Raw genomic sequence first — 14,046 nt, forward strand, 5'->3', positions numbered from 1 at the left:
CTGTTAGAGGAACGTGGAGGAGAAGAGTTTACAGAATATGTGACCTTTAAAGATTTTATGAAGACACACAGGGCGACTTGAACCCGACCACACGACCTGACCACGATCACGTCACTTAAACAGTTTTCACCTTCTTGGCTGAGCTGCATCAACACCTGCTCTTCCTTCAGCTGTGAATGTTTCTGGTTGCTCATTGAGGCTCCAAACTTCCAAACTGAGACTTCGCACACAGATTTCTCTCCTGGAAACTCGTTCATCGGTGTTTTAAAGATTTATTTATAGACTTAATATCTCAACAATCTTTCCATACACAGAAATGCACACATTCTTTACGCTCAGTGAAATCCTCACCAGAGGTGGGTCGAAGTTTGAGCCCGCGAGGAAGCTCAAGTTAGCGTTCAGCCGTTAGAGAATCAGGAACCACATATCATAGACGACCAACTCGGACTCAGTTACAACTTAATAAATACTTTACAAAAATAATGCTGATTTTTACAATGACCTGCCTCACAGACACGAGCGACACGGCTGTAAATAAGCGGTAACAGTTAAAGAATGTGCATGCTAAATAAACTCACAAGCGTACATGACAGCCTGGATACTGTGGAGAAACCCTGCTCTTCATCCCATCCAGCCTCACGCTAACACATTCCTGAAGGATCACATTATTCCGTCCCCACAGGCCGCTCAGAGTCAAACAAGACACAACAAACATTTCTACAATAAGTTCCCTTTTTAGAATAAAAACTCCCTTTAGTGAGCGGATGGTAAAGAACTTCTTTCCTTTCGTTTTAGAGGTTTGCTTTATAAAATTAGAAAAAAACCCAAAGCTAACGTTTTGTTCCCGATGTTCGGGAAAGTCCAGAAGAGTTCATGGTGAGAGGAAGTAAGCTGGGTTTTTAGTCCTCTTGGTGCAGAAGAGTCTTTGTCCCTCAGAGTCTAAATGGTTTCAGCCTCATCCTGTGAAGAGAGCCGAGTATTTAAGCAGCACGCTAGAATTCCCTCGCCTCTTCAAACTGTTTGTGGTAGTCCTCGTCCTGCGGGTTTTCGGGACACTTCTGCCCGTTGTTCGGCGGTCGGGCTTGGTTGTAGCGACTCCAGTCTCCTTTGCAGATGATCCACGGCAGGATGTCCACCTTGTAGTGCAGGTCGGCTGAAAACTCGATGCTGATGAGGTTTGGCGTGCCGACCCCTTTGCCGCGCGTGATGAGCTTCATGCTGTCGTCGTAGCAACAGTGCTGCGCTGCCAGCGTGGTGGACTCCAGCGTCAGCATGGAGCGGATGCAGTAACGGGCCGTCGGCTTGTAGATCTCCAGCTTCTCTTTCGGGCCGCTGGCATCCTTCCAGCGGAAGTCTCGGCGAATGAGAGGGTCGTGCACGTCTGCCGTGCTGTACGCCACCTCAGTCGGGTAAGAGCAGGGGCAGCTGGGGAGGTCGTTCGCCACTTTGGTCATGTACTTCTTCAGGAAGTCGCTCTTGCAGTTCATCCATCGCTCGCAGCTGTCCGTGTCTGGAAGAAAGGATTTTTGTTTTAGTTTCTAATATCCATCCAAACAGAGAACGAGTGAAACATGTCACATCAAGAATCTGCACCGCAACACGCTGACGTGTTCAGGAAACAGCTGAGGTTAGCTGAACACGCGGCACGCCACCATCATGTCGTGGTGATCCCATCAAAGTGGCCTCACTTTCTGCAACACTTTCAACATCCGTCATGCAAATTCTTTGTTTCATATTTCACCTCATTTGACTTTGTCTTAAGAAATAGACTCCTTCCAAACTTTATTTGAGCCTCTGCATGTTCACTCAAAATCTTTGAGATTCCCTTGGTTTGACGAAAACGACGAGGGGACTCAAAGTCAGCGGGAAGCAATGACTTGTTTTCACTTCTGCTGAGAGTGGGACGTACTGTTCTCTCTAAGACACTCGAGCTAGAAGGTGTGATATGCAGCATGGCAGTCGGAGTGTTCACTGGGTGGGTTAGGAGAGACGCAGCAGCTGCACGCTGTTCTCTTCCTGCCTTGCTGCACAGTTTCATCTCTGCTCAGTAATGGGGCGCAGCCCGAGCCGGAGGAATGCAAAGTGTGTGAGGGGAGCGCTGCTGCTGCCAGATGGATGAGCTGTCTTTGATAGAGACAGAAATGAGACAAGAGCAGCAGATTCTTACCAACACCAAAGAGCTCTGTGGCGTTGAACTCATCTGTTCCCGCTAACAGGCTGACTTCAGTCGCTGCGGTCCTGAAGGCGTCTTCGATTCCTGTGAAGAGATGAACCAGGGGATCAGAAGAGGAAAGAACTTTCAGATCATCTCTTCATATCCATCAACTTAAATCAGGTCTCTACCTGGGCAGTTGGGCATGTCACAGGTCCTGGACTCGGTGGCCGTACAGGCGTAACCACACGACCGCGTTCTCTTCTGGTTGCCGTTTCCACAGGTGACGCTGCAAGCTGTCCAGTTGGTCCAGTCGCCCTCCCCGTCCATGTAATCTGTGTGAAAGACAGAGACCCTCAGCTCTGATGCAGACCACATGCTGGACTTACTCAGGCCCGTTAGCATGCCTCACTAATAATAAGGCGAGGGGGGGGGATGAAAGGGGATGTGGGCGAGCTCAAAGTTGTCTTTGACTTTGCCCCTCAAAGCAGATCCCACACAAGCCCGTTGACAGACGAACACACACACATGCATCGACCGCGCTCGACATGCTGAAGTCGTCGGGTGCAGCACGTGTGCTCGTTTAACGTCCAACAGATCGACAACAGATCTGAAGACAAGACGGTACTGATATCGTGTCTCCACCGAGACGTCCTGCAGCCTGCTGCCGACGAAAATCCTTCAAAACACAGAATCCCGTTTAGACAAACACGCTGTAATACACGCGCCAGTCCAGAGGTAGGCGCTGTGACTTTCTAATGAAACACCAGCATGCACGCTTCCTCTTCTTTCCACAGAGCGGCGAGGTGGGCTGGCCCCACCTATGTTTACATTTCAACAAAACACACGGACACGGTTTGGTAAAGTTTGTTCTCTCGGACCCCCCCGGAGGTTAAGACTGGCTCCTCCCCCTTCACAGGACACGACTGGGTTTGTCTATCTGTGATTCATCGGTTCGTAAATGGGAAGTGAAACAGCAAGAAATCGTCTTTAACTCTGATTACCCCTGAACACATCACTGTGATGGGAATACATGGAAACGGTTACAGCAGGCTCTACCACCTCCTCTGACCACGAACACACACACACACACACACACACACACACACACACACACACACACACACACACACACACACACACACACACACACACACACACACACACACACACACACACACACACACACACACACACACACACACACACACACACACACACACACACACACACACACACACACACACACACACACATCTTGAAAGCAGCTCTCCATCAGTGAGGAGGATTAATGTGGGCATGTTGGGATGGAAGTATTTCTGGCCGGGCTCCAATCCTTCCTATATACCCCCCTGCTGCCATCTGCCCCTCATTACCAGCGTTTTGTATGAATACAGGCCAGCTATGCGTCCAACGCCGCGCCCCTCCCCCTTCCACGAAGGCCGAGGAGGCGGTGGCCGCTCGGAGAGAAGCCGGAGAAGTTGATAATGACCTGCTCTCAGACCACGGAGGACATGGTGATGGATGTCTCCCCGCCTGTCCACAAATATGATTATTAGCTCTAAACGCAGGACAGTAATGATGATCAGATATTTCCGTGTGGTCTGAAATAAAGGATGATTTGGAGCCGACCGCAGCGATAACCCAAAAACATGTCAACGTAATAAAGTGGCCTTTCTTCTCGCTGCAGTGCAAGTGGATAAAATGACTTTCACCACAGCACACGCATTCCTGCCGCGCCATGTTGGTTTGGGCATGCTACAACACGGGCCGGACGCACACACTGGATGACAGCGAGCGTAAATTCTTCCCCGGCAGATTTATCTGCGGGGTAACTTTTGGAGGCTGTTGTGAGAACGGTGTGGCAGGCAAACGGCGCTCCTGGCCCCGTTCCCGCCGCTGAACTTTGATGTAGCGAGGCGTTTTAATCTGTGTCACGTAGCGAGCTGCACACCACAGAGGAATCCGCCTCATAAAAGAGCGTTAAAGGCTTCAATCAGGGGCTCGCCTTATTATGGTGACAGCTTCAATCAGCAAATTACAGATTGTGAGAGGACGGCGCTCAAATAAGAGCCTGAGATAAATATTCCGCCCTGTGCATTGTGAGCTCATTTCCTCCTGATTCTCACCATATTCACTTTGACTTTTGCTTCCTCCCCCCGCGCCTCCTCTCCTGTCCCAGTCCGCCGACGGCCGGAGGAAGTTGCTGTCCTGGCCGTTGCTCCCGTAGGATCGATCGCTGTCCTCAGTTTGATGAGTGGTGGAGGAGGAGGAAGGTGAAGAAGAGCGAGGCCACCAGTTCCTCCAGTTGGGAGAAGCCCAGCTAGGTTTGCTTTCCTTACGGAGACCCTTCTCCGGCTCGTGGCCCTCCAGCCCGTCCACCACTTCGATCGTCACCTGCATGGAAGAACACCATCAGCTTAAAGGGAGAACTCATTCTGTAAACCTTCTGCAGCTGACTAAAATGTACGTTAAGGCTAAAACACAGTCTCTGTTTTAGGTCACATGTTCTGTAAACTCCTCTCCTCCATGTTCCTCTAACATGTGTCTCCAGTCTGTCTCCAAACCCCCCAATGATGAGAAAAGTCCGTCCTCTCCGTCTTCTGCCTGCTCCACTTTTCAGAAAATGTGTGCTCAAACAGGCCGTTTGGAGATGTTCCCTTCATGACATCACAAAGGGCAGTAGCCCCTCCCCCAGGTGGGTGACACTCCCACAGCTAGGTGTTTGTTCTGCCCTCTGAGTCTGCCTTCTCACCGTAAACAATAGGACATGGAGCCAGAAAGCAGCGAGTACACCCAAGCCCTTCCAGAGAGGGGGCGTGGTCAGACACAGCTCATTTACATATTTAAAGCTACAGGCACAGAAACAGCCTGTTCTGAGCAGGGCTGACATTTCTAGTTTTAGGCAGCATACTTCTGCACAGGAGCCAGATGGTGGTCGAGTACAATGTGTACACATTCAGCCACGCCGTTCTTCGGCCTCGATCATCGACAGAGTGCGAACAAATCCATGTGAGGATGAGCCGCTGATGGAAACAGAGGGGCAGCGTATCTGAAGTGGCTGCAGCATGTTTCGCTCCTCGCCCGCATGGCCACAGCTGTGCAGCTTTTTCACAAGGTTGGAGAACGTCTGGTGCCTTTCAGTGACATTTACAGATGCCCCTACACACAAAATCCCCCCTCCCCCTCCCCCGTTTCTGTCCGCACACATGTGCCTCCCAGATGAGGGGGGGGACCCTCACCCCTGCCCCACAGTCACCCTCCCACCTCTCGGGCTCTCTCCACCTAAACACAGAGTTCAAAGGGCTACTCAGCCTCCTCCAGACCATGAAAGCCAGATGAATCCCAGGATCAAAGACAACCCCCCCCCCCCTCCCACAGCCTCACGCCCTTGCTCAATTGGTTGCTCCGCTCTCTTCCCACATCTTGAGATGTTAATACACTTTGTTCCTGCTCGGATTTAGCGCCGACGCTCTCAGAAAGGGAGAGACCCCCTCGCTGGATTAGACAGGAGAATGATTTAAACATGGCAGCGGTTGCTCGGCCATCTGCGAGGCTTCGCCACACATTTCCATAAGCTGCCGTCTGTCTTCATGCACATGGGTTGGAAGTAAAGCACTGCTGGTTAGCGTGTGCCATTCAGCTGTCATTATGACGGACGTGCGGCCTCAGTGTCTATCTTAAGCTTTTCTACGAGCCAGGAAGTGTGAAAGGACACGGGGGGGAAAGGAAGCAGGAAGGGGGGGCAGAAAAAGGAGGCAGTGATGTGCACCAAACTGTCCTCCCTCTTCCTGTTTGCTCTTCCTGTCCTGTGTGCATGAGTAGCCATGTCTTAAGAGAGAGTGAAAGCATCAAAGCCTGTGGGCAGGTGCGTGCACACACACACACACACACACACACACACACACACACACACACACACACACACACACACACACACACACACACACACACACACACACACACACACACACACACACACACACACACACACACACACACACACACACACACACACACACACACACACACACACACACACACACACACACACACTCACCTGTATGTTGGGGTTCTGTCCGTTGATGTCGGCTTTCGAGAGGTCGGGGAAGTTGTGCAGATCGAGCAGGAAAGTGCCCGGGCCGTCTCGGTGTGCATTGCTGCCCTGCGACCAGGGGAGGGTGGCGGGTCGGTGGGTCAGCCTGTGTTCAGGACCAGATCTCCGGTCTTCAGGAGCCAGCTGGGCCGAGGAGCTGCTTTTAACATTTATATTATTCTGCAAACAGGAAAGACGCCATCAGTTAGTGTTCACATGTTCAGAATCAGAGACATTTACAGGAAGCATTTCCTTGTCTTTCATTAGTAGGGACCTGAAAACTAAAGCTCATTGGCTGCTTCAAAGTTTAACTCAAAAGTTCATTTGACCCTGACATGGTCGACGTGATGTTTAAGACATGTGGTCACTTTCACAGCTGAACAGAAAACATGGCACGGCTAGTGCAACCTGACTTGGATCGCACGCTTCTTCGATCTGGACGAAGAGAAACCTGAAACTCATCTTTCACAAATGGTGATTTTGAAGAGCTGTCTGTCACTCTGCGTCTCCCCGGCCTGCACACTCAGCAGTAACATTAGATTGATCTCTCGTGTTGACAGGGGTCCACGTGGCCGTGACCTCCGTCATAAATCGCGTGGACAGACGGACTCTGGACGAGCCGGAGCCCAGAGCGAAGGAGCCGCACCGCTGTGCGTCTGTCTGCTTCTACAAAAATATAATCCGTCTGCAGCGAGCGTTCACAGCTCCACTGTATATTTTTCCATTTTTAAACGGACAGAGGACGCTGCCTCTTTACCATGGTTATATGATGTGGACATTTTTAGCATTTTCTGCTGCTGCCTGGGAGAAATGCAAGACGGTTGTCCCGCACTGAGGCTATACGCAGAAACCGAAGCAAACATTGCAAAATAATTACATCTGCCTCCTCACAGACAGAAAAACATTTGGTCCTCTGACTGAAGGGGGGGGGTGTAAATCCGTCCCCAAAGGACAGTTGGGGCATGTGTCCCCTGTCAGGTATGCACAGAAGGAACAATTATTTCTCAATTGGACAGACAGCCGTAAGTAGTCGGCAATCATCCGTTCTGGGGTGGCAGAAAATAAGATCAAAGGAAGCCATCAATCACGCCGCTTGTTTTCTTTCTTCGTGTCCCGTTTCTTCCTCCCCTGTGTTTTTGTGGCTGCGTCGAGGCCTGAGAATATGGCAGCAGCTCGGGGAGGCTGCGGTGGCCAGTCACAGACAAAGTGTCAGCTCAGCCACATTGTGGCGGGCATAAAAGCCCCCAGCGGAGCTGTTTGTGTCCAGCCAAGGTGCACTCTGGGATATCATGGATGCTCTAAATGGAGCTGCACAGCGAGGGAGCGCCGATTCTAAATGTACATGTAACTAAAAGTCAGAGGACGAGTGTGAGCTTTCACACCTTCTTTAGGAGCCCAGATTGTTATTCAGTTTAACTTTGCAGCCTTTGAACGCACCACTCTCCCCTCTGAATGCGACCTGACAGCAGAGGGAGATGTGATTAACTGACCTTAATCCGTCTGACAAACATTAAGAACACCGCGAGCTGACAACTCACAGAAATGACAAACTTTCTTCATGTTTTAATCGACTGTGATTACACGACTTCCCGTCATTTAGCGGAGAGAGACCGGAGTGTTCTGTGTTTCCCCTTCAGCCACCAAATACCAGAGGAAGAGGCTTTTTCACTGGAGATAAGATGACGAGTTCTTGATGAGAATTTATGCTCCAAATCATAAAACATGAGGCAGAAATGAGTTCCCACTTCCAACCACAAATGTGTTTCCCATAAGCGAGCGATTCCAGCCGATAACTTCGGTACGGAGTGTCTGTTAATGTGAACATCACAGCAGCCTCTCTCTCTTGTTCCTTTGAGACGTCCACGTGATGACCTCGTCTTTCATGTTCCCCGGCCTTCTCACTCAGCGGCTGTAATGAAGCCGCACAGAGGGAGCGGGGCCGGCACAACAATGAGCACACATAAATAACGTGCGTTTGATCTCCTCTGCTTTGGAACAGAATCACTTTGGACTGCAGAACACACGAGATGCTCGCCCGTCCAAACATTCACACTGCGACCGAGCACGGGCTTTAACCTCATCGTCCGACTGGGAGCTGAGTCCACTCACACAATCTGAACTTCTGCGTCCAGGGACGCGTCCAGACCTTTCAGCCTGGGGGGGCCCAACCAGGACGCACATGCAAGGATGAGGAGCGTGAACTTACTCGCCCCCCTTCAGCCTGCACTCGTCTCATCGACTGTTCAGAAACACCAGTTCATCTTCTCACAGACTTAAAAACTATCAGCACGCTGGAAACTACGAGCTGCCTGTTGCTACACAAGTCCCGCCTCTGGCAAGGCAAACAGCCAATCATAGATGGGGACATGCAGCAAAGGGCAAAGGTCGGATTTGAACCTGAGGCCGCTGTATCGAGAGCTACACTTTAGGAGCATCTGAAGGAAAGGAAAGCCCGAGTCGATCACGGAGAACACGCTCTGCTCGCCACGCATGCGAGGAGCGAGGCGTGATGGAACTATGTCAGCTGGTTCAACAGCTTAAACTCCGCCCTGAATTTAAAAAAAGAAGATGTTGGCGTTGCTGCTGCAGCCCCACGCCGACGTCTGACGGCGAGCGGCGGTAAAGCATCAGCAGCGCGCTCGTCTGAGATCTTCCTCCACGACGAGCACGCTTTCATTTGGAGATCAGAAGTGACACGCCATTCCTCCGTTCATCTGGGGGCCTCCCAGGATGTCCCCCCCCCCCCCCTCCAAAGCAATGAATGAACACTTGCACCCCCCCCCCCCCCCCCCCCCCCCCCCCCCCCCCACACACACACACACACACACACACAGCATTTCTTCTTCTTTTCCCGCTTCCCCCTTGTTTCACTTTGTGAGGGCTGCTTAAAGGGGCATGACTCCATTTTCAATTGGGAGCAGCTCAGGGGTCCTTCCCCCCGGGGAGGCTGGCAGGAAATGAAGGCGGTGCACATTGTGCCAGATGCCTTTCAGCTCCACACGACTGAAGATGGAGGAGAAAACAATCGCGCTCCCCCGTCACACAGCGGCTGAATGGATGTGTTTATTTACGGGATCAGAGTCAGAAGATGGTGATATTAACGAGCTGAAGGCTTTTTATAACGCTTCACTCTCTCTGTAATACTCCACTCACTGGAGAGAGAGCGCAGAGAGAGAGCGCAGAGAGAGTGTAAAAGGCTTATTAATCCTGCAGATAGGATTGTTCAGGTCTGAACCCTCAGCTATTTAAGATGTTAGAGAAGTCTGCGCCACGTCAGAGCAGACGTTACAGACGGAGGAGAAACACTGAGAGCTACCAGACATAAAGAGCATCAGAACAAACTTCACATTTAATAAAACAATCAGGGTCAAATGTCAGGAGGCTGCAGCTCTCAGCCTGTCCTCAGCCTGAAGTTAGTCCTTTAACATTGTCCACTCTGCGAGGGAGACAGAATGTCAGCGCTCCCAAAGCGTGGAGCCTTCAGACGTTTATCAGACTTTGCATCTTTGCAGTGAGTTTGCTATTCTGTCACTTTCTACTTAGTCAACTTGTTTTCTTCTATATGTTCGTTAAATTTCATCTCTTCTGTGGTGATGAAGGGCCGAGGTCCCCCCTCCCCTGCAGGAGCACTGACCAGCTGCATCCTGTCATTTGTGATTCTGTGAAAAGCAGTTTTTTAAATTTGACACCTTGAAACGACAAAACCCCCCCTGGGCCGTGACAAGCCTCGCCGAGAGATGACATCACGGCCTTCAGTGAGCGACCAGTGGAGCACATCCTCACGTAGTCTGAGCATTCACGAGCGGAGGTGTGTGTGTGTGTGTGTGTGGGGGGGGGGGGGGTCAGTGGGACACACGAGGCAACATGAAGCTCTTTCATCACAAAAACAGGGACGTTCAGGTTGGCAGTATATTTTCACAGCGATTCCTCAGGAGAAGCCCCCCCCCCCCATCCTGCTCATCCAATCCTGCAACTTTTGGCTGTCTGACAAATATTCGATAAATTCCTGGAATAGTTCCTCAGCTTTGCATGAACTAATATCCAACCAAACACAGGCCTGCTGTAGGAGGACCTGACGATGGCAGCGATACAGAAGATAAGAGAAATGACTCTGCCCCATTCTTCCCATTCATTGACCTCCAGTGGAGCTCTAATAAAAGGCTTTATGAAGGGACACAGAAATATGTATCATGAACTGAGCAAGCTTAATATACATCAAAAAGCAGCAGACAGTCTCTGGAGCAGCCTGCTGATCCCAGAGCCTCCTGAGGCCCCGGGTCCGGATTCAAAGTGTTTTAATGGTTAACAGACAAACAGTTAAAGATGGTGTCCAAGTGACATTTCATTAAGACTAGTTGACAACATTTCATATCATGTGAGGAGAAGATCAAATCAACTGAAGAGGATTTGTGATGTTGAGCAGGGCAGGAGTCGGCTCCATGCCCCGGGGCTCATGTGGTTAAAGTGAGGAGGAGGAGGAGGGCACCTTGAGGGGCTCTGACCCTGCAGCCTCGCACTGACAGTGATGAGCCCATGATGACAGAGAAGTGCCTGCAGCTCGCATTTAACCCCGACAATAGGAAGGTGCGGGTGGATAGGGGGCTGATCTCTGACCCTACCTCATCCTCTGTCCCTCTCCGGGGGAGGGGGGGGGGGGACACCCTGGGGAGACCACATCCGTGCATATGTCAACAATCCCCACAGACACACGGGGTTCCAGGGGGAAGGAGGCTTTATGTTACCTGATTCAGAGGTTTTATCAAGGCCATCTGTGACCGAAAGACACCTCTCAGATTTCCCCTCTATCAGGTCTCACTCACCTCTGTCAGAGCCGCGTCCTGATCCAGGCTCACTGTGTCGTTCCCCTGCGGCAGCGGGCTGCTCCGCAGCACCGTGATGTGTAAGGTGAGGAGTAGGAGTCCCAGGAGCAGCAGCAGTTCCGCCGCCAGACGCACCATCCTCTTGACGCGGCCGCTCTTTGGAGCCTGCGCGGTGACCGGAGCTCCGACTCCGCCTCCACCCGGTGCAGAGACTCCGATCTCCGGATCCGCCGGGGACGAGGAGCCGCAACACCACTTCGGAGCCACTTCGGGGATCACAACAGCAACGATGAAGGGAAAAGGGTCGAAGAGAAGGGAGACGAATACTCAGGGGAAATGCTGTAGATTAAATCCAGAGGAGTTTCTTTGTAAACTGAGAGATTGTCCCGAATTCAGATGACCCCCTTTAACTGGTTGATCATTCAGATTGATTTTAAACCAACTTGGATCAGATTTTATTCACCGATCTTTCTCCAATCCAGAGCTCTTCAGGGCTGATCCAGCGCGCAGCACTAACTCTTCCCCCTCTTGTTGCGCCCCCTTCTGATCTCCAAGCTCAGGAAAGTCTCAGTCCGCTTGCCCCGCGGTGTCCCCTCCACATTCTCAGACTAACACTTCACTCTTTCCTCGCCCCTACCTCTGTCGCTTTACGCACGTTTCGTCCCGTCCACATTCTGCGCGTCTCGACTCCCTCTGGAAATAAAGGACAGGTATGTGGAGAAAAAAACCCCAATAAAACAAAGTAGGCTGTATGTTCACAGAAAGGTCGAGTTCAAAAACAATCTTTGTCCATTCTGCTGCGGATCGTGAGGCCGGATAAACGGAGAGTCTGACGCGCGTGCGTCTCTGACGAGTCCTGCTGGAGGAAACAAGTCACAGCACATCAAAGTAGGGAGACACACTCACTGAGACACACTCACTGAGACACACTCACTGAGACACACTCACTGAGACACACGCTGCTCTTGTTTTGCGCTCTTGAGGTGGTTTTATACTATACGCCCCTGTGCAGAAGCCCTCCCCCCTGGTTAACTCTTTCGGCCCCCTCTCCCTGAGGAGGAGTCCTGTGTGAAAGTTTGGCTGTGAAGCATCCTGAAAGTGTCATGATACCCTCCATGTTCTTTATGCCATATATGAAAGTGTTTAAACCCCCCAAACCTTTAAAATATCTTTGAGATCATATTGTCAGATATGCATAAAAAATACAATTCAAGGCGGCATTAAACCACGATTAAATGCCGTTAAGTACCTATTATTGCAAACAATGCCCCTGTATGGACCCCCGGTATAGCCTGAAGTCACCTCGGTGGTGGCACACAGACGCGTCATAGCGCAGAGGAAGACACCCGGAGGCCCGCCACAGGAGGTCTGCCTCTCCCGTGGACATGTGCCCCGCAGCCTGCTCTGAAAGTGCGGTAACACTGCGTTTAAACAAGACAAATGGTGCGTAATGTGATTAGCCCACGCGAGGCTCTTTATTGTCCTCTTCAAAGGACGGATCGCTGTGTCACATTACGCAGCAGGCAGGAGGGGTGCTGCTGCAGCAGGCAGGAGGGGTGCTGCTGCAGCAGGCAGGAGGGGTGCTGCTGCAGCAGGCAGGAGGGGTGCTGCTGCAGCAGGCAGGAGGGGTGCTGCTGCTGCAGGCAGGAGGGATGAGGCTGCAGCCTCAGCCTGGGTGACAGAGGCCCCAGCAGTGTTTGCACAAGTGGGACCAAACTGTTACATGACGAACAGGATCACATGACCGTGTTCATCAACAACACATTTGACCTAAATACAGACTGGAGAAACATTATTTACCTGTAAGAGTCAATACCTGTCATTTTTAGAAGAAGGAGATGCATAGTTGTGTTAGCGAGCTAATGTTAGCGCTCTTTAGTTAGCTTCATGTAAACTGACACAGAATGATCTAGAAAATCTTCATCCAAATAATCAGTGTGTTCTTCTTCTTGACTCAAACAGCTTTTATACACAAGGGGAGGAGCCATGTAAACACAGCTCTGACAACAACACAGCCAGCAGGACTCCAGCTTCTCCCTCACTGGAGACAGTCAGGACTCACACACACACACACACACACACACACAGGACACACTGGAGTTATGAGATATTGATGAGGAACATGTAGCAGATTCTTCATTTAGCACTTTATTGTTACTGCCTGACTGACTGAATACACAACATAGCAAACCATGCTAATCTGCTCTTTGTCTGTTTCTCTTCAGAGATCTCTCCCCAGGACAGAAACCTCTCCCTCCAAATGCAAAACAGAGAGCAGAGCGAGAGCAGAGGATCCCCCTTCAGAAGTGCGGCGACATGCCATTCCAATAAGTGCAGTGTATTTGGATGTGCAGTGCAGGCAGGCAGGTCTCTGGAGGGCTTCACCAGCAGTAGTCTGCTCACACAGATGTTTTGAATGCCAGCAAAGACCATTTGCCACTTCTGCTGAAACCTGGTGTGCTTAGAAGAGAGTGAAGGGAAGTTTGACAGGTCACATGTTTCCCACCTGGACTGACAGTCACTTCTAATACCGTCGTCTCTATATGTTTGATTTCTAAGTTTGGATCAAATGGCCACTTGAGGCCCCTACCTTCTCTGGTCCAATCAGATCCAGAGCATTCAGGAGCAGAATCTAAAGTTAGAAGGAGGACATACTGGCTGCTGCATTGTTGTCAGAGAAGCTTCAACACAGCAGGTTTCCTTCATGATCACACAGGAAGAGAGCAGCTCTCTGATTGGTCCTTTAATAATGTCTCTGAGCGTTATCACAGTTTCGTTTTCATTCATAATATTCACAGGAAACAAAATGAACTGAAAGTCTGCAGACTTCTCTGGTTGGACGCTTTTAAGAGGAAGTTAAATGATGTTTGTGGATGACCCTGACAAACATCGTGATTGGTCCTTTAATGCCTCAGCGTGTATTTTTCTATGTGTATGGTAAACAGTTTTAATCTCAGTGACTTTTCTTTCTAAAGGTC

At 50.7% G+C, this 14,046-nt stretch overlaps 1 protein-coding gene across 2 annotated transcripts; it reads right to left on the minus strand.

The window, feature by feature from the left end:
• Window positions 1–256: 256 nt before the first annotated feature.
• On the minus strand, window positions 257–12,166 carry ism1 (isthmin 1). 2 transcript variants are annotated; one of them, XM_079362836.1, is made up of 6 exons: window positions 11,069–12,160; window positions 6,213–6,428; window positions 4,282–4,549; window positions 2,344–2,487; window positions 2,168–2,257; window positions 257–1,510 (listed from the first exon to the last, which is right to left on the minus strand). In XM_079362836.1, exons 1-6 carry the CDS (start codon window positions 11,204–11,206, stop codon window positions 993–995), a joined length of 1,374 nt encoding a protein of 457 aa, XP_079218962.1. In that variant the 5' UTR covers window positions 11,207–12,160; the 3' UTR covers window positions 257–992. The 2 variants fall into 2 exon arrangements, with proteins under 2 accessions (XP_079218962.1, XP_079218963.1); XM_079362837.1 differs by lacking the exons at window positions 2,168–2,257; window positions 2,344–2,487 and having other exon boundaries at window positions 11,069–12,166.
• Window positions 12,167–14,046: the final 1,880 nt, after the last annotated feature.

The sequence above is a fragment of the Symphodus melops genome (genome assembly GCF_947650265.1).
Source record: "Symphodus melops genome assembly, chromosome: 15".
NCBI lineage: Eukaryota > Metazoa > Chordata > Actinopteri > Labriformes > Labridae > Symphodus > Symphodus melops.

What these genes read in the sequence shown, in the direction of transcription:
- ism1 (XM_079362836.1), bottom strand. Translation starts at nt 11,206, where the DNA reads ATGGTGCGTCTGGCGGCGGAACTGCTGCTGCTCCTGGGACTCCTACTC. An exon ending in AGGACGCGGCTCTGACAGAG is followed by an intron (nt 6,429 to 11,068) that starts GTGAGTGAGACC and finishes TCCTGTTTGCAG; the next exon opens with AATAATATAAATGTTAAAAG. An exon ending in CAAAAGTCAAAGTGAATATG is followed by an intron (nt 2,488 to 4,281) that starts GTGAGAATCAGG and finishes TCTTTCACACAG; the next exon opens with ATTACATGGACGGGGAGGGC.